Here is a 20,676-nt window from a genome sequence, read left to right as displayed (position 1 = left end):
CAATTTCCAGGGATGATCCTTCACCTCCATTATTCATACTGAAAAATTCCTTCTATTAATCTCATAAAATCTTTTAAGTAACTTGACATGTCTTTATCCCATTCTCCCACCTCCAATTTTCTGCTTCTTAATTAATTTCTGTAACTCATAAATCGTCAATCTTTCCTCATAAAGAACATTCTGCAGACCTGCTCCACCATCTTGGTCAGCCACTTCTGGATTCTCTCTGCCTCTTTCTCATCCCCAACAACCCTAGGTAAGCAGATCTGTGTACAGAGATCCAGGTGCCATATTGAAGACTTATCAAGAGGTATAAATAACCTACTTATGTGTTTTTCGGTAATCAGGTAATCTCGTGAACTATTTAAGCTACTTTTGCAATATATCCTCTGAAGTTCGACCTCCTATCCACCACTATCCCAAGATCTCTAGCCTTGAATTTCTTGCAGCTCAGTTCTGTCAGTGTAGCATACAATTAGGCTACACTAATGGAACTGGGCTGTAGGGTACGCATTTTCATATTAAATGCATAACCTTACCCTTTGCTAATTCAACTGATAACTGTTCTCCTTTGCTTATGCCATCAGTCTATTTAAATCATCCTGCAATATCTCTACATCATCTTTATTTAGCTGTTCAACATCCATCCACTGTCTATCTCCAGTCATTCCAAATGAATTTATCATCTTCATTCCATCTACCTTTGTTCTTTTGAACAATCTTGCCTATACTGTTTTTCCCACTGATTACAATTCCCAATGCTTTAAGAAACATATTAATAGACTTCTTTCTTCTTAATCACTTACCCACATCTCTTAGCAAGAGGGCACCTTTTGCCAAGATTAAGTGTCCCCAAGCTTTGCAGTAAGTGTTATATTTCTAAAAAAAATAGCATGAGACTGAGAGTCACAGTGAGAAGATTACTATATAAATGAAGAAATCTCCATACTATTTAGTCTTTTGATCTGAAATTGTGCACACACACAAACTTACATTTGCCTCCTTACCCCTGCAAGTTGTGCAAGGGGTTGCACAACTTGCAGCAGTGCCCTCTTCTTCTTTTCCTGTCTCTTTGGTTCACCCTTAGAAAAATCCCACCCCCTCCCATATCCATATGATAATCATTTTCATCAGCTTATGTGCCTCAGTCATATCACCCTTCCATCTTCAGTTTTGCAGTCTCTACTGGCTACATATCCTTATTTTACCTTTATAGCAACAGTCCTGATATCTTTTTTGTTACTTGCCTTTGTATCCATGTTAAAGTTCCTTCATCCCTTTCAAATTCAGGTGACTTTCAGTTCTATATCCATAATTACTCATGACCTCTTATCTTCTCTACTTCCTATCAAGTTCCTCCAACAGAATGTTGGAGGAACTTGATAGGAAGTAATTCTGCCTGTGGATCCAAAAATTCAAACCCTTATATTTAGTTAAATTGTTATCTCCACTACATTGAAATCTTGAAGCGCTACATCAGTACTATTTGTAAGGACTTTTCCTAGCTTTGCATTATCCTCAAACAACTCAGTATCTCCCTGCAGTACATGGATAATATAAAAATTGATTAGTAATGATCCCAGCATTTACTGAGCTCTGTGAACACTCCACTTGTAATATTTGAGTGATATACAGTTGCCAGTAGCAAGTACTTCATCCCCAACATTGTCTATCGAAGTGAAAAAGGAGAATTCATTTGCTATTAGACACTGAGACAGATTGACCTTACTGGCAGGAAATTACACTGAAAAAAAAAAAAAATCAATATTGAAGGACAATCTCATCTTCCTTTTACCCTCTTTTGCCTGAAGGAAAATGGTGTTCAAATAAACATGTTTTGAGAATGGTTGAAACATCAAATAAGTTTGACATTTAGCGCAGTTAGAGTCTTGCATTATGTAATTTGGGTAGTTGAGATAAATAATGGATTCTAATATACATGTTTGGATAACTAAAAGAAAACTTGCATTTCTGATTGAAACTACATGTATAATGGATATGTAAAAATTTGCTTTCCTTTTACATGTAGTTCCTTGCATTCTCAGTTTTTTTATATTTTTTTTATGTGACTCTAACCCACATAAACCTGTGGTATACACATTACTACTCTCGGCAGAGTAATAGTGAAGATAGTTGAGAAATTATATGTTGCAGAGACTAAACATGAAAATTTTTCAAACCACATAAGACCTCCTTTAGTCTCATTAAAGACTTCCTTTAACCTCACACCAAGAGATGAAATTCATCTATCCTAAAACTTTGTTAAATTGCTTGTTATTATTGCCTGTGTGATACTACTGCTCCACTTATTGAAGTCCAGAATTAACTTGAAAAATTTCTATGGTTAGTCTTTTGAATAGGATTTCTGGATTATATATATTTTTATGTGGCTCCCACCCACAAAAGGTTTTTTCATAAAGCTTTGCTTTACTGTGGTCTATCCATGGATGGACTTAGGATTTTTGTTGCCCTATATTTATTAATTTTATATATACAGTTGACCCTTGAACAACGTGGGGATTAGGGTCACCGACTCCCCACTTTGTTCGAAAATTCGCGTACAACTTTTGACTCCCCAAAAACTTTATTAATAGCCTACTGTTGATCAGAAGCCTTACCTATAACATAAACAGTCGAATAACATATATTTTGTATGGTATGTATGTATTATATACTATATTCTTACAATACAGTAAGTTAGTGAAAAGAAAATGTTAATAAAGAAACTCATAAGGAAGTGAAAATACATTTACAGTACTGTACTGTATTTATCAATACCCCAAGTTTATGTCTATTTACAAGATGAATCATATGTTTATCAGTACGTACATCAATATTGTCTTATATGATACAAAACACTGTAAATGTTATATGTACTGCCAATACTATACATCGAAAATGAAAAGATAATCTGAAAAAGAAATTCATATTTATTTACAGGTATAACAATTCATGCATTGATAATGAAGATGCAGCAATATGATTGCTTTTATGGTAGCCTAGTGCAATCGATGGGATTGCTATTTGGAATATGAATGAATCATTATAAAATTTTTATTTCATGCTAATTAATCATCATCATCACGTTCCTGACATGTACCCTCAAGGGATGTACAGGATATTATGATAGTACTACATGAAAAATTTACATCATTACTAACTTCCTGTCTACAATTTTCCTCCAAATCAATCTGTTACCTGTCAAGACCTAACATTTTCAGATCTTATATTTCTATCTTCTAAGGTACATTTTTACCATATCAATCCACCTATATCTTGGTCTTCCTCTGTGTCATTTTCCTGCCAACCTGCCAGAGAACACCTGTTTTGCTAATCTTTCCTTGCCCATTCTGTTTTAAATAACCATACCACCTGAGATTAGCTCTGCTAGTTCATTCCTGGATGCTGACAATGTCAAGTTCTTTCCTAATATCCTCATTTTTAATATGATATTGGCATTGATGCCATCTGTTCATGCCCCTAATCTTTCTCAGGACTCTCATATCTGCAGTCTCTAGTCTTTGGTCAAGTGTTTTACTTCTGACCCAGCTCTCAGATCCGTAAGTTAAAACTGGTTTGAATGGTTTTGTCTTATATACAGCTACTTTAGTGTTTTGGCTAATTTCTCTCTTATTCCATATAAATTTATTCAGTTGACTTCCTACCATACCAGCTTTGTTGATCCTGTTGTCCCTATTTAATTTACCATCTTCACTAAAAATTGTACCTAAGTAGCTGAAATGTTTACTTGTACTATAGGTTCTCCATTCACAATGCAGTTGATACTTTCAATACTTCTGCCTATTTTCATTGTCTTTGGCTTGTTATTACTGGCCTTCATACCATATCTGTTACAACAGTTATTCAGTAAGTCAGGTAATCTTGCAGACTTGTAGTGGATTTATTTAGAAGTATAACATCATCTGCATAAAGCAAAGAGCTGACATTAATATCTCTAATTTTCATATCAGGTTTAATACCACTTTCCTTCATAATGTGATCCATATAGATAAAGAATAACAGAGGGGATAATGTACATCCTTGTCTGACACCAGAATTATTGAAGGAACTACAGCTGTCTTCCTGTACTTCCTTCAATTCTAATTGCTAAGTATTGCTTGATATAATGCCCCATTGACACCATACAACTGTAGCATTTTGAATAGTTTCTCTCTTGACACCTTGTCATATGCCTCTTCCATATCTACAAAACTTAAACATGGATCTTTGTTATATTCCTATGATTTTTCAACTATTTGTCGTAAAGTGAAAATTCGGTTCACAACTATTTCTACAGCATTCAATCTACCAACGGACCGAACACCAATGCCATCTACCACCACCACCACCACTAGTATTTCCACAGAATCACAAAGATCCATGGCCACAGTGGGATTCAAACCCACAGCCTTTTGGCTGGAAAGCAGATATGCTAACCACTCTGCCAGCCAGGCTGGCCAAAAAAATTCCATGCTTCAGACCGCCCATACACAGTATCCTCAAACTAGTCAGACACATGTACGAATCATCACAAGCAAGCATGTTACCGATTGCGCCACACAAATAACATTTTATTTCCATTTTTATATATGGATACTATGAGAACTCTACTCCGATCATCTGGAATTCATCCTCTGTCCAGGCCTTCTGAACTGTGCAGTGCAGCCACTATAAAACTTTTATATCTCCATACTTGAGCATTTCTGGTCGAATATCATGTACTCCAGCTGTCTTTTCATATTTCAGACTTTTGATGGCTTTTTCTACTTCAAGTATGAATATGTATTCCTGATTGCATGCCTGGTCAGTGTTTTTTATCACTGTGCTGTCATTTAGCAATTTTTCAAAGTAATTACTCCATGCATCAAAGATATCTTTTTCTCTGGTTTTCATGTCACCTTTATCATCTCTAAAATATTCTGGAGTTTTTTCAACAACCTCCAGAATATTTTGCCACCTTCTTGATATTTATTTTCTATGTTCTTACCAAAGTCTTTCCCTGACTTTTGTTTATAACTGATGTATTTATAGCCCAAGGAGATGTGCTGTGCATTAAGGGAGATACTGAGACAAGGAGTTGAGAACTTGATCCACCTTTGCTGCAAGTTGCCTGGTGTTGTACTACCTTACCTCAGTCCTGAAGATATTTTCAGGCACAAACTTTGTTTGCTCACACTTGGATAAAAGATTAAACTAAATTTATTATAGTCTAACCAAGCAAAAAGTAAACTTTCAACATCTTTCTCTAAATCTAGAGTAATTTAATAATAAGGTGGCACACCTTTTGGCAACTCTTATAGGTGAGGATGACCTCTCCTATCGCTTCTGCCTTAGTATCTCCACTCTGGGCCTGGCTCCCACTGACGTGATCTCAATAAAGGTCGAAACCGGTATGGGTAGTGCCCCCCCCCCTTAATGCATAACAGTATATATGTCCGCAATGAGATGTGCTGTGCATTATGGGAGATACTGAGACAAGAGTTGAGAGCTTGATCCACCTTTGCTGTGAGTTTCCCGGTGTTGTACTACCTTACCTCAGTCCTGAAGATATTTTCAGGCACAAACTTTGTTTGCTCACACTTGGATAAAGGATTAGACTAAATTTATTTTGTTTAGCTAGTTTTACACAGTGTTTAACTTTCTTACATTTGTCCCTGTATTCTCTAAGAGCACGAGCTGACTTATTTGCCAGGAACTTTTGATATGCTTTCTTCTTTTCCTTCATTGCCTGTTTAACTTCCTGTGTCCACCATGGAGTTCTGATTTTTCTATCCTTGCAGACAACCTCACTACATGCTTCTTTGGCTGAATCAATCAATGTTTTCTTCAGGGCTTGCTACTGGATCTCCAAGGTTTGGTTCCTGTTCTCAAACTCTTTCATTTTTTCTTGAATAATGTTTGTGTATTTTAGTCTACGGTTCACACCTGAGAGCTGCTCAACTTTTATTTGCTTTAAAACAACTTTCTTACATGTTCTTCTTTTTGAAATTCAGTTTTATTCTGTTCAAGACTAAATGGTGATTACTTCCAATTTCAAATCCTCTGTACACTCTAGTGTCATGCACCAGGGAGAAAACATCACTGTCAACAATAACATAGTCAATGAGACTTTTCTTATTCCTTGCCTCTTCTCTCCATGTGAATTTGTGCACATTTTTATGTTGGAACATTGTGTTAGTAATAATCATTTCATGTCCTGAGCAGAAATTCAACAGGTTATTTGCTGTTATTATTAGCTTTGCTCTTTTCTCCAAATTTTCCCCAAATATTTTTGTATGTCTCACAATCATTTCCTACTCTACTATTTAGATCCCCAACAAGGACCAACTTTTCCTTTTTCATTGTGTCAGTTGCTTTTTCTAAAGCCTCAACAAATTCCTCCACTTCTACCTTAGTAGAACCTTCTGTGGGACCATAGGCACAAATAAGTCTCATTGTCCAGTTCCCCATTCTCATATTTGCCCACATTTCTCTACTTCAGACTGACTGCCATTCAAGAAGATTAGCCTCGTATTTTGTGTTGAATACTATGGCTACTCCTCCTTTTCCTTGGTTGTCATTGCCTGGATATAACACTTTGTATTTATTGCCCAGAAAAATCTCACCAGATTTTGTCTTTTTTGTTTCAGTCACCCTTATTATGTCGATCTGGTACTTATCCAATTCCTCAGCTAGCTCCATTTCTCTGCCAGTCAGGCTTCTTATGTTGATAGTACTGATCTTTAACTCTGGTGATGTTGATAGTATACATCCCAACTCAACATCACCAGATGTTGAGTTGGGATGTGTTTTAGGATTAATAAAATATAAAATGACGGTACAACATGACAGAATTGCATGCTGGCTGGGGCGTCACCTGGTTAAGCAAGGCCCACCCGTTGCTTTTCACTATTCGCCCAGGGAACCAGGGCGATCAGCAAAAAATCAGCTACTAGAACAAATGCTAATTAATTAATTAAATTAGCTGTTTTAGTAACAGTTAATTTTGTTCCGTTATGATTTAATCTGCATCCTTATGTTTGTTTACATTTCTCTTGACTGCAAATGGCCATGTATGGTCTGTAAGCGTTTATGTGCATAAGTTTAGATAAATTTTATCTTCTTATGATAGATTTGTGTATACTTTATAGTAGTAAATGATAAAATAGACTAGTATCTACATTTTATGCATTCACGACATACCTTACTTTTTATTAATTTTTTCTATATTTCTAGGCTACTCAGTTCATTGGCGAGTTTTTTAAATTGTCACAAATCTCCAAAAAAATTTCCAGTATATTTATTCAAAAAAAAAAAACTGTGTATAAACTGAACCATTCAAACCCGTGTTCCTCGAGGTTCAATTGTATTTTTAAATATGACTATTTAGTGAAAACTTTCAAATTAATAGAAAATTAGACAACGTAGTTATTCATAATTCAGTTCCTAGAACAGAATAATATCCATTATTATAATAATAAGGGATACAACTGGAAGTTTTCAAAATGAGCATAAATTTTGAATTATTTTGTAACATAGGATGTGTTTCAGACATTTTCACCATATCTGTCTACAGCAGTTAATCATCAGATACTATTGTTAATATACAATAATAAAATACATCCTACAAAAACAGCAACAAACAAAAATATAATACTGTAATCCCCTCCCCCTTATCCACTGGCTCACTTTCTACAGTTTCAGTTACCGCCACCCTGAAAATACTAAATGGAAAATTCTAAAAATAAACAATTCAAAAGTTTTAAATTATGCACCGTTCTGAGTAACGTGACGAAATCTTGCACTGTCTCACAGGGGGGGGGGGGTGAATCATCCCTTTGTCCAGTATATCCATGCTGCACTGTATATGCTACCCGCCCATTAGCCATCTCGGTTATTTGATCGACTGTTACAGTATTGCAACAGTTGACTCAAGCAATCCTTATTTTACTTAATAATGGCCTCAAAACACAAGAGCAGTGATGCTGGCAATTCAGAGGAGAGTGTAAAAGGTGAAAGTTCTCGACTTCATAAGGAAAGAAAAATAATCGTATGCTGAGGTTGCTAAGATTCTATTCACATAACTTTTAATATATTGTTATAATTGTTCTATTTTATTATTAGTTATTGTTAATCTCTTACTCTGCCAAATTTATAAATTAAATTTTATAGAGACTGAGTTCTGAAATATCACTGGATATAAATTTTTGATATTAAAAAAAAAAGTCTCAATTCCATTATAATGAATTTACAATGAATGCATATAATGGGATTTTGCAATGAAAGAAAAAAAAGCTAAAATCGTTTATTTTAGTGAATGCTGTTTGTGAAGAACACACTACTTATAGCAATATTTACCATAATAATTTTAGCACAAGAATTTGAATAGCGCAAAAATAATTTCTGCAAGTAAGTATTGTCTTAAAATGAAACATAATTAAATTATCTTGTTTTATTGAACTGATATGAAAAAATGACAGTAAATTGATTATTAGTAAATAAATTCATTGCTAGGCGTGATTGTCTATTGTCATATTTCAAAATAGATAATTTATTTTATTTTCACACATGCATGAAATTCGTTTTTATCTTTGCAAAGAAATTAAATAAATAAATTGTTAAACCAGAAAGGGAAAATATTGAAGGACAAAGTCTAATAAAGGAAATCCCAACTAAAACAGTATACTGTATGCCAAGTGGACTCATAATTTTTTTAATGGATCTACAATTGTTGTTAAGGGATTAATGGTAGATTAAGGTAATTAGATGATAAAAGGTAGAAAGCTGCTCATGTTTTGATCCTTGAAAAATCTTGATGTATATATGTCATCCACTTTGGCCAGCAGAGAGATTAAACTCATTCACCATCGCTGCACTTTCCACAGACACACTCAAACATTACATTCCAAAAAAACACTCCTTACTCCCCTGCTTGTCCCCTACCCCCACATCACTTCCAGGGATGGCCTCTTGTTCTTTCCCCATTCTATGAAAAACATCTTTTATAATAATCTGGCAATAAAACCTTATATGTATATATATTAATTACGTACTTACATATATAAAAACTTACATATATTAATCATATCCCCCACCCTCCTCCTATTGCATTTCCACAATTTTTTTTCATATTCATCATCCCAGAAACCACCTTAGTTAACCATTTCTGGACCATTTTCAGTACCTCTTCATCCTTTTGAAATCCAGGAGACCAAATCTGTGCACATGTGGTCTGATCAAGGACTTATACAAAGGAATCACAATCTCATTAGTTTTGCATATCAGAGCTTCACATCGCTGTCATAACCATTGTGTTGCCCTCACAATTTTAGAAATGTGACTGATAAATTGGGGTGCTTAAAGGTCAAAGCTGTATAACTGAGAGGGGATCTCCACAGAGCTTTAAAGCAGTATTTCCCAACGTTCTTGGGTCATGCCCCACCTCAATGCTTCAAAGATTTTGATGTTCTCCCATTTGCCGACAATGGTGAGTGTTTTGAGTATATCAGTGATGAGGTGACGAATGCAAAATCATTTTCTAATTGCCCCCCCCCCCCCCCGTGGGGCATACACCCCATGTTGAGAAACACTTCTTTAAAGGAATACGGAGAACCGACCAGGGTTTTTGACCTAATGTCCAATCCTCACCTTCTTGTGGTGCACCCTGTTAGGTATCTAATTTTTCATTGTCAGTTGCTTTCTCTAAAGCCTCAAAAAAATTCCTTCCCTTCTACCTTAGCAGAACCTTCTGTGGGACCATAGGCACAAATAAGTCTCATTGTCCAGTTCCCTATTCTGATATTTGCCCACATCACTCTACTTGAGACTGCCTTCCATTTAAGAAGGTTAGCCTTGTATTTTGTGTTGAATACTATGGCTACTCCTTTTCCTTGATTGTCATTGCCTGAATGTAACATTTGGATTCATTGCTCAGAAAGTTCGCACCAGTTTTGTCTTTTTTGTTTGTCACCCCTATTATATCGATCTGGTAATTATCCAGTTCACAGCTAGCTCCATTTCTTTGCCATTCAGGTTTCTTATGTTGATAGTACCGATCTTGAACTCTGGTGATATTGAGTTCGGGTGTGTTTTAGGGTTAGTTCCAGTAGCTGACTTTTCGCTATTTGCTCTGGTTCCCTGGGAAAAATAACGGGGGCCTTGTTTAATTGGGCGACACCCCAGCCTGCATGAAATTCTGTTATGTTGTACCATCATGACAGAATTTCAAAAGTTGGTCCTTGTTGGGGATCTAAATAGCAGAGTGGGAAATGATTGTCGGACATACAAAAATATTTTGGAGAAAAGAGCAAAGCAAATAATAATGGCAAATACTTGTTGGATTTCTGTTCAGGACATGGATTGGTTATAACTAACGGCATGTTCTAGCATAAAAATATACACAAATTCACATAGAGAGAAGATGCAAGGAATAAGAAGAGTCTCATTGATTATGTTATTGTTGATAGTGATGTTTTCTCTCTGGTGCAGGACACTAGAGTGTACAGAGGATTTGAAATTGGAAGTGATCACCATTTAGTCTTGAGCAGGATAAAATTGAATTTCATATTGAAAAGAAGAACATATAAGAAAGTTTTAAAGCGAATAAAAGTTGAGCAGCTCTCAGATGTGAATTGTAGACTGAAATATACAAACATTATTCAAGAAAAAATGAAAGAGTTTGAGAACAGAAATCAAATCTTGGAGATTCAATAGCAAGTCCTGAAGAAAACGTTGATTGATTCAGCCAAAGAGGCATGTGGTAAGGTTGTCTGCAAGGATAGAAAAAACAGAACTCCACGATGGACACAGGAAGTTAAACAGGCAGTGAAGGAATAGAAGAAAGCATATCAAAAGTTCCTGGCAAAACAGTCAGCTCGTGCTCTTAGAGAATACAGAGACAATTGTAAGAAAGTTAAACACTGTGTAAAACTAGCTAAACAAAAGTCATGGAAAGACTTTGGTAAGAACATAGAAAATAAATATCAAAAAAGTGGCAAGATATTCTGGAGGTTGTTGAAAAATGGAGGAAAGAGTGCTGTAAAAGGAATTAGAGATGATAATGGTGACATGAAAACTGGAGAAAAAGATACCCTTGATGTATGGCGAAATTACTTTGAAAAATTGCTAAATGAAACTAGCAGTGATGACAGCACATTGATAAAAAAAACACTGACCAGGCATGCAATCAGGAATATATATCCATTCTTGAAGTAGAAAAAACCATCAAAGGCTTGAAATGTGGAAAGGCAGCAGGAGTAGATGATATTCGACCAGAGATGCTGAAGTATGGTGGTATATGAGTCTTACAGTGGCTGCACTGCATAGTTCAGAAAGCCTTCACAGAGGGACGAATTCCCGATGATTAGAGTAGAGCTCTCATAGTACCCATATATAAAAAGGGAAATAAAACTGAATGTGAGAATTACAGAGGTATTTCCCTACTGAGTGTTCTTGGCATCTATGCAAGTATACATGGGAAACGGTTGAGAAGACTTGTGGAAGAAAAGCTTGGTGAAGAACAAGCTGGATTCAGGCCAAATAGAGGCTGTCAGGATCAGATCTTCACTTTACGACAAATAGTGGAGAAATCATGGGAATATAACAAAGATCGGTATTTAAGTTTTGTCAATTTGGAAAAGGCATATGACAATGTGCCAAGAAAGAAGCTATTCAATACGCTACCGTTATATGGTGTCAATGGGGCATTATATCAAGCAATACTTAGTCTTTATTTGAGTTGTAAGTCAGCAGTTAGAATTGAAGGAAGTACAGGAAGATGGTTTAATGTTAAATCTGGTGTGAGACAAGGATGTACATTATCCCCTCTGTTATTCTTTATCTATATGGATCATATTATGAAGGAAAGTGGTATTAAATCTGATATCAAAATTGGAGATATTAATGTCAGCTCTTTGCTTTATGAGATATTTTCAGAAGCATTGAAAATACCAACTGCATTGTGAATGGAGAACCTGTAGAACAAGTAAAACATTTCAGCTATTTAGGCACGATTTTTAGTGAAGATGGTAAATTAAATATGGAAATAGACAACAGGATCAACAAAGCTGGTATGGTAGGAAGTCAACTGTATAAATTTATATGGAATAAGAGAAAAATTAGTCAAAACACTAAATTAGCTGTATACAAGACAGTGTTTAAACCTGTTTTAACTTTTTAACTTATACATCTGAGAGCTGGGTTAGAAGTAAAACACTTGACCAAAGACTAGAGACCGCAGATATGAGAGCCCTGAGAAAAATTACCAACCTCAACAGATGGCATCGATGGCAATATCATATTAAAAAATGAGGATATTAGGAAAGAACTTGACATTGTTAGTATCCAGGAATGTGTTAGCAGAGCTAATCTCAGATGGGATGGTCACCTAAACAGAATGGGAGAGGAAAGATTAGCAAAACAAGTGTTCTCTGCCTAGTTGGCAAGAAAAAGACCCAGAGGAAGACCAAGATATAGGTTAATTGATATGGTAAAAAGTGCCTTAGAAGACAGAAATATAAGATCTGACAATGTTGAAGCCTTGCAGATAGTAGATTGATTTGGAGGAAAATTGTAGATAGAAAGTTAGTAATGATGTAAATTTTAATATAGTACTATCATATCCTGTATATCCCTCGAGGGTAAATGTCAGGAATTTGATGATGACTGCTAAATTTTAAGTCCTTATCCACAATTATCCCAGATTGATCCTTTATGAACCTTCATCTTCTCAACCTCCTGTAAGATATCTGCACCAATTGTTAACTCTACATCCCATCCTTCTTTGCTTCCTGAATTTTAATACTTTACACCTGGCAACATTGAACTTGGCATCACTACTCAGTTATCTACTTTATTCAAATCCTCATGTTAAGCCACATCATTTGCTCTACACCTCACTGTTCTTCTTAACTTCACAACTTTTTTGAACAACTGCATGTTCCCATTCACACCATCCCCAATAGTACATACAAGTTAAACAGTAATCACCCTAAAACAGACCCTCGAAGTATATCAGCAGTGACTTTCATCATATGGGATGATATTGCTCCTCCATACACAACTTGCTGATACCTGCCAGTCAACAATCTCTAATCCACTACACTAATCTGTTAACTAACCTCATCTATTTTACTTTAATTATTTAGGAAAATCAAAATACTAAATATTCTTCTTCCTTTTTCCCTCTTTTACTTTGCAGTGTTGAAAGTTTTCTATTCATTTAACCGCAACCATACACAAGGATAAGGGGTTAGCCCTATGTTTGTAAAGGTGTTCAGTTTTCAAGGCTGCTGTGAGTGCTTGCAGGACGAAAATGTATTTCCTGGATAAACTGGTGAGAAAAACCCTGCAATCCATGTCCAAGACCAGCTAACTTGGCTATGTCTGAGAAAGATCCTAAGCTCCTCATGTCAGCAACGGGAATTGAACCCAGGACACTCCTTTCCCTGGCATAATTGCGCTGACCAAAATATACTAATTACCCAATTTAGCATATAGCTTACTCTTATCGTAGTTTAATGTGTTGAAAAGGTTTGACTCTCCCCTCCTCACCTTAACTGGGAGGCCCAAATTATACTCTTGTAATTTAATCTAATAGATATAGGCTTTTATTCTCACTCACACACACACACTTGAGGGTCTGAACAAAATTCTTGCAAATTTTATCTAAGCAAAAAGAACAATAGTCGCCAAATTTAATATACTACTTCCACTTATTGTAATTGAAAGCATTCATAAGTTTTTATTCTCCCCTTCATCCAGCCCAATGTCTTGGTATCCAACTGAAGTTACAATTTTTATGTAAACAAAAAGAGCTATGATATCAAATTTGGTTTGCAGCTTTCTCTTATTGCAGTATAACTTAAAACACTATAAGTGTTATTTAGTTGGTTTCTTCTATATGTCCCAGCTAAATTCTTGATTATATTTTATCTAATTCATAAAAACTGGGAGCTCCTGACACCTAATAAAATCATTTACCTGATAAGTAACCACATGTTTTATTTTCTGGATATAATACAAAATGCACTTATAAATTTTATAGAATACTCACAGTATACTAACAGAACTGTATCCTGAGCTATCAGTTGCAGCAGTCAATCAGTGTAAACTAGCTTAGCTATCTTCCCATCGACATGGCATGGTGACTTCCTTTCACATGACATTACAGATGTTACTTGTTGCTGTTTGCTAGGAAATTGTGATTTTCATTTCCATGTTTTGGACTTTTGCTATTTGCAAAGCTTAAAAATATCAATTCTATGGAACTTTGGCTAGGACTTTTCTGTAATTCATTTTAATATGTCATTTTGTTATAGTTCCATTTGCTGTAATGCACATCTATATATTTTTGCAATAGACATGCGATTCTGCTATATCTTTTGTTAGATAGCAATTCAATAGAAAAGTTGTTGGTGGATCTTGCTAGCATAAAAAGTCTATCCATAGTGAACTCATTTATATACTACATATTTTTATAGCAGAGTCCTAGAAATTTTATCTTAAGATTTTATGAAGCACTCCAAATAACTGAGATAACTATCCTGCTCACTGGAGGATTGAATTGGCTTGAAAAAGATTATCTAAACTATTAGCCTGTCCATGGTACTAATGCTATGTAGGTTTACAGGTTTTCACGGGTGTAATTCACATGTTATAATTATATGCCAGCCTAGTTGGCTGAATGATTAAATGGTTATTCACATTTGTCAGCAGGCTGTGGGTGTAAATTCCATCGTGCAATTTATGAATGGGAATGCATGTTGTGAATGTCTTCAGATGGTACATGAATTTCTTCTACTGGTGTGAGATTGCTATCCTGCTCACTGGAGGGTTGAATTGGCTTGAAAAAGATTATCTAAACTATTAGCCTGTCCATGGTACAAATGCTATGCAGGTTTATAGGCTTTCATGGGCGTAATTCACATTAGTCCTCTTATAATTCAAGTAACTGCGATACACCTGAGTTTAGTTGGTGACTTCAAAGTTGAATATTTATCATTCACTGTGACTGTTACGTAATATTATGTGAAAAATTGTCTTAATGGCTTACTTTATTCCTGCAGGTTTCAAGTAAAACATGTTCTCTCAGATCCACATCAGGAATGGTCAGGAGAGAGAGGCAGAATAAGTCCTGATATGCTTGAGAAGTTCATTCCACCGGAGACATCAGAATCATCTCTGTTAATATGTATATGTGGACCAACAGCTTTTACCAAGACTGCCTTAGGGTAAATGCACACACACATATATATATATATACAGCTAAAGCTAATTCTCTTTTTACACTGCTTTTTTTTTTACACGATTTTGAAATAACATGGTTTAGAAAACAAAAGCAATTTTATTTTAACCTGGTTCAAATGGCACTTATTTTTAAATTTCTGTTTGAATTCAGTTCTGTTAAAAAATGGTATTTCCATTATAATTATCATTTCCTAGAATGATACATATGTGCTTAAGTTTTGTATGCATAATATCAAATTAATTATTGATTATTTTCAGATATTTTCTTAACATTGCCCCATTAATCACGATGTCAGATAATTCAGTTAGAAAGAAGAAAAGAAAAAAACTTTTTTTTTAGAAACTAAGATCCAAATTTTAGATCGTTTAGCAGCCGGAGAAGGTTCAACATCCTTAGAGAAATATTTTGGATTGAACGAAGCTGCCGTGAGAATGATTAAAAAAATGAAGAGGCCATTAGAAAATCTGTTCTTTATGGAATAAAATTAGGTGCCAAGTCATCGTATACAAGAGGCATTATAAAGAAGATGAAAAAGGCCCTAGTGATGTAGATAGAAGATTGCTCACAAAAAGGAATACTTTTAGATGGACATGTCATCAAACAGAATGCATTACGGTTGTACAAACAGATTCAGAAAAGGACCCAACAACATCAAACAACAGTTGTGTTTTTTCTGCAAGCACAGGTTGGCTTACAAAATTTCTCAAAAGATATGCACTTCATAATGTAAAAATAAAAGGAGAAACTGCATCTGCAGATTGGCTGGCAGCTAGGAAATTTCTTTCAAAACTGTCCAAAATTATTAAAAATGGTGGCTACACTGCTTGATCATCAAGTTTGGAACACAGGTGAGACTGGCCTTTTTTGGAAAAAAAATGCCAAGTAGAACTTATATATCAAAATCGCAAAAACGTGTTGGTGGCTTTAAAGCAATTAAGGATTGTGTGACTATTATTTTACAGCAATACTTCATTAGATATGTATATTAAAACCATTACTCTTTAATTGATCCCTAAGACCACGGGCAATGAAAGATGTGGATTTTAACACATTACCAGTGCACTTGAAGGCAAACAAAATAGTTTGGGTTACAAAAGAAATTTTTAATGAGGGGTTCCATTAATGTTTTGTTCCAGAAGTTAAACACTATTTGATGGGAAAAAATCTGGACTTGAAGAAAGTTTTATTGATTACAGCAATGCGCTTGGCCTTCCTGTTTCAGAACATTCAAATGTGGAATTTTGTTTTCTGCCACCTAATGCAACCACTAGACCAGGGTGTGATCGCTACCTTCAGAACTTCATAAGAAGAACATTCCAATACATATTGGATAAACTAGATAAGGATAATTTACTGACAGTTATTGATGCGTGGAAGAAAATTTTCTATTTTGGATTGCATCAAACTTGCTAAGTTAGTGTTATCAGAATTGAAACAATCAACTTTAAATGCATGCTAGAAAGCTACTGCTAGAATGTGTGAAAAAGAAAAACCCTGTACCTTTGCATACAACTGAATATCCCAATATCATCAGATTAGCACATGCAGTTGGCAGAGAAGGATTTGATGATCCTTTTTCTGCAGTTATTGAAGAATTGATGGTTGACAAGGCTGTTAGTGATGATGATGAAATAATAGAAGCTGTCCTTGAGAATCTCGATGATAAAGAAAAAAGAGATGATGAGATTTCACTCATTGCAGGATTAATTAAAGGAGGACTTCAAATGACTACTAAATTGGAGTCATTTTCTTACATATGATCCAAATGCTGAATAAGCTGAACAGTTTAAACATGAACTGAAGTCACGTATATGGTGTGATATGAAGAATTATACAAAGATCTAGTCAAAACAGGATCTCATCGATTAATTACAGAGTACATGGTAAAAAAAAATCAACCTTCAAAATTATTGGAAATCAGTACTAATTTAGTTCCTTTTACTGGTAAAAAGGTTCATACTGCAATGGCAAGACGTTTTTACGTCTTGCCATTGCAGTATGAACAGGATGGCCGAAGTGTTTCAAGTGATGGAAGCAATTTAATTCCAGTTCACACAAAAGAATGCAGCTACTATCAGAAAGTGACGGCGAATAAAATTTAACTAATAACCATATGCGAGGGTATATTTGGACCTTTCGAATTTCTGTTTTATTAGTGACACACTATTTTCTTTAAGAAAGATACATATGTATATACTTGAAATACTTATTTCAAATAAAAAATATTCCATTAAAATTAAATAGTTTTATTCAATGATTTGAGATTCAATGAGAGCCTGTATAGCTCAGTGGATGCGACGTTTGCACACCACGGCACTTGGCTACACAAAGGAAGACTTGGTTTCAAATCTAGTTGGCGACTAGGGGAAATTTTTCGAAGCCTTCTTTCGACTGGTTCCTGAGTTAGTTGATTTTTGGCATGGGCAAGCGAGTTTTTTCTCCTGTAAACTCAAGAAAATTGACCACAGAATCCACACTATTTCAGACATTAAAATATATTGTCCACGAGATTGCAGCACTTGTTAAGCCATCTCTTCACTGTGTGTCACTTAATTAGTGATAGCCTTGGGCCAACTATCTCTGATTGGCTACCAGTGGAGGTTGAACTGCCCACTCAATCTCCACAAGTTAGATGGGGCTAAAACGGCCTTGCCTACTTCTTATAAGGGAATAAAAAGGCTTTAGCTGATTTTTTTTTTTTTTTTTTTTTTTAGTTCAATGATTTTCATATGTTTTGTTTGAAAACAACTTATTGTTCATATTGGGTTTTCACATCTGGAACCATTCTTCTATTTTTCATATGCACTGTATTCTTTTTTACATGTTTTTTTCTGGAAGTAATCTATCATGTAAATGAAGAATTCGGTATATATATATATATTGTATTAGTATTGATTACTATTATTAGGCAGTAATTTAGCTATCTTTTTAAGACTGAAAATATTCTTTCTTGAAAATCTTAATATTAAAATTCTAATAACTGATGTCCATAAATATCATTCTGAAAGTTTCTTATTAAATTGTTTTCTAGTGGGGGGCTGAAAAGTTCTGATAAGCACCTAGAACAAAAATTATATTAAAGCAACTGATATAACCAAAAGAAAGAACATATCTTAAAATCCTTTAACCCCCACAAATTGTAATAATTTGTTATTTTTCTTTTAGGATATATAAGAAGACGTGTCAGAGGTTTTGAAGAAATTTGAGGACACAGGTGGAGGCTGTCATCAAGTTTTTCATGCTGTAAGAAAAGTCTGCAACTGAGATTCACCAAACTTTGTGTAACTTAGGGGACTGGGCCCATCATATCTAACAGTTGCTAGATGGGTGGCCAAGTTTAAAACTGGGCATCCTAAGATAACACATGCCCTCAGATCAGAAAGACTTTCCACGGCGATCACACCTGAAAACATCACTGTAGTTCATGCCATGATCCTTGATGATAGACAAATACCAGCTAAAAACATCGCAAAGACTCTGTGAATATCCAGAGAACAAGTTGGGGTCATTATCCACCAACATCTGGACATGCAAAGTGGGTCCCCAAATGTTTGAATGCTGACCAAGAGAGGGAATGTGTACTGTCATCTCAAGGGATTTTGGATCATTTTGAGAAATCAGGTGCAAATTTTTTGGCTCATATTGTGACTGTTGATGAAACATGGCTTCATCACTATGAGCCAGAGACCAAACAATAGTCAATGGCATGGAGACACAAAGGTTCTTCATGGCCAAAGACATTCTGAACTCAAAAGCCAGCAGGGAATGTTCTTGCCATTGTCTTTTGGGATATGGACGGTGTAATTTTTACCAAGTACCTCAAAAAAAGGTAAAACTGTTACAGCAGCAGTTTATTTACAGCTCTGGAGGAATTGAAGGAGGTACTGAAGGAAAAATGCCACGGGGAAACTGAGCAATACATCTGCTCGCATGCTTATGAAACCCAACAGACAGTAAAACTTGGACTTTCAATGTCTTCCTCACCTATTTGCCAGACCTGGCCCCATCTGATTATTTCTTATTCCCAAATTTAAACAAACACTTGAAAAGAACAAAATTTACCCCAGATGATTGTCCTATCAGTAGCTGAGGACTGGTCTGTGCAAACAAGGGAAAGACTTTTTTTCCCTCAGAGGATTGCAAATGATGCAGCAGTGTTGTAGCAAGTGTATAACGCTTCGTGGATAATATGTAGAATAATGTGTAAGTTAGATGGTTCTACCTCACTTCCTTCATGGTGATTATCACAACATTTCAGCACACCCTCGTATATACTGAAAGGAGTGGTACATGATAATCTGACACAAGTAAAAGTTCATTATTAGTTTCCTATCAACAATTTTATCAGCACTTATATTTTTGTTTTTTGTCTAAGCCCTTTCCTGATTTCAGCTTCATACTATCATGAAAGACAACATTAAAAAAATTCACTGCAGTCAAAAAAAAATCTTCCACAATAACCACCAAAAAAAAATCTGAAAAAATATAGGATTTTTGAAGACCATCTTAACTCTGTGGATTTAGGCCTCTCCATCATCATTACAAAACATTGGTGAAATTTAGCAGTACTTAATAAAATAAACATAAGTTACAAGCTGTTTTAATAACAGCTTTAAATTTTTTAAAATGATTTTATTAATGTAAATTTTTCTTTATTCTTGTAGAAGCAAAGACGAGTGAATATGATTATTACAACAAATTTCACACTAGAGTATTACTATTGAAAAAATTACATTCTCCATTACATTACAACCAATGGTAGTGGTGGGGAGGGTATATTTATAAAAATATAAAATGTGGTGTGTCTGGATAGAAATCATCCTATACTCGACTGCAGCATGTAATGTAGGGCATCCATTGGTAACTCAAAAAGAAGGAAGAACATTAGATAAAGTTTTAATGCAGTATTGAAACTGTCTACACCAGAGATCGGCAACCTTTTCAGACTCGTGGGCCACATTCAACTTTTATTTTTAATAATTGGGCTACAAGCATTTAATTAAGAGAAAATAATGAGTGAAAAAAAATACTTAAGTTAGCAATTTTTATGATATCAATCTTGAAAAACAAAGAAATATTTAAAGTACGAGATATGAAACAATCATGAAGATGAAACTCAGTGAAAAATTATCACCTAAAAACAAAGCAAGATATTTATGCATCGCAATATATGTGTCTCCCTGATTAATGTGTTTTTTGTGATTATTTTCCCATAGCCAAATTATCTAGATCCACTTTATAACCCGAGGTGCAAATTCGAATCGAAGCATGCAAGTATTCATCAATCAGTCGAGAAGAAAATTTATTTTTTCTTAAACTCATGGCAGAAAATACTTGTTTACAAATGTATCTGCTTCAAAATGCGACTATCATCATCTTTGCGAAACTGATTAATCCTTCAAATTTTTTTGGTAAGCATCAATAAAATATTTGGACATTTTCTAACAAAA

At 35.0% G+C, this 20,676-nt stretch overlaps 1 protein-coding gene across 6 annotated transcripts in view; it reads left to right on the top strand.

Moving 5' to 3' along the window:
- The window catches only part of LOC150094318 (cytochrome b5 reductase 4), a 266,376-nt gene that overhangs the window by 217,704 nt on the left and 27,996 nt on the right, over positions 1-20,676 (top strand). For all 6 annotated transcript variants that reach the window (XM_090411979.1, XM_090411980.1, XM_090411977.1 and 3 more), the window contains one exon: positions 15,045-15,209. In XM_090411979.1, coding sequence (XP_090268105.1) covers positions 15,045-15,209 — 165 coding nt within the window. The remainder of the gene's footprint in view (positions 1-15,044; positions 15,210-20,676) is intronic.

The sequence above is a fragment of the Typopeltis vanoorti genome, chromosome 22 (genome assembly GCF_054136105.1).
Source record: "Typopeltis vanoorti isolate ZY-2024b chromosome 22, IOZ_Tvanoo_1.0, whole genome shotgun sequence".
In the NCBI taxonomy this organism is placed as follows: Eukaryota; Metazoa; Arthropoda; class Arachnida; order Uropygi; family Thelyphonidae; genus Typopeltis; species Typopeltis vanoorti.
The sequence above is the reverse complement of the archived record's forward strand: the minus strand, read 5'-3'. Positions and strand labels throughout refer to the sequence as shown.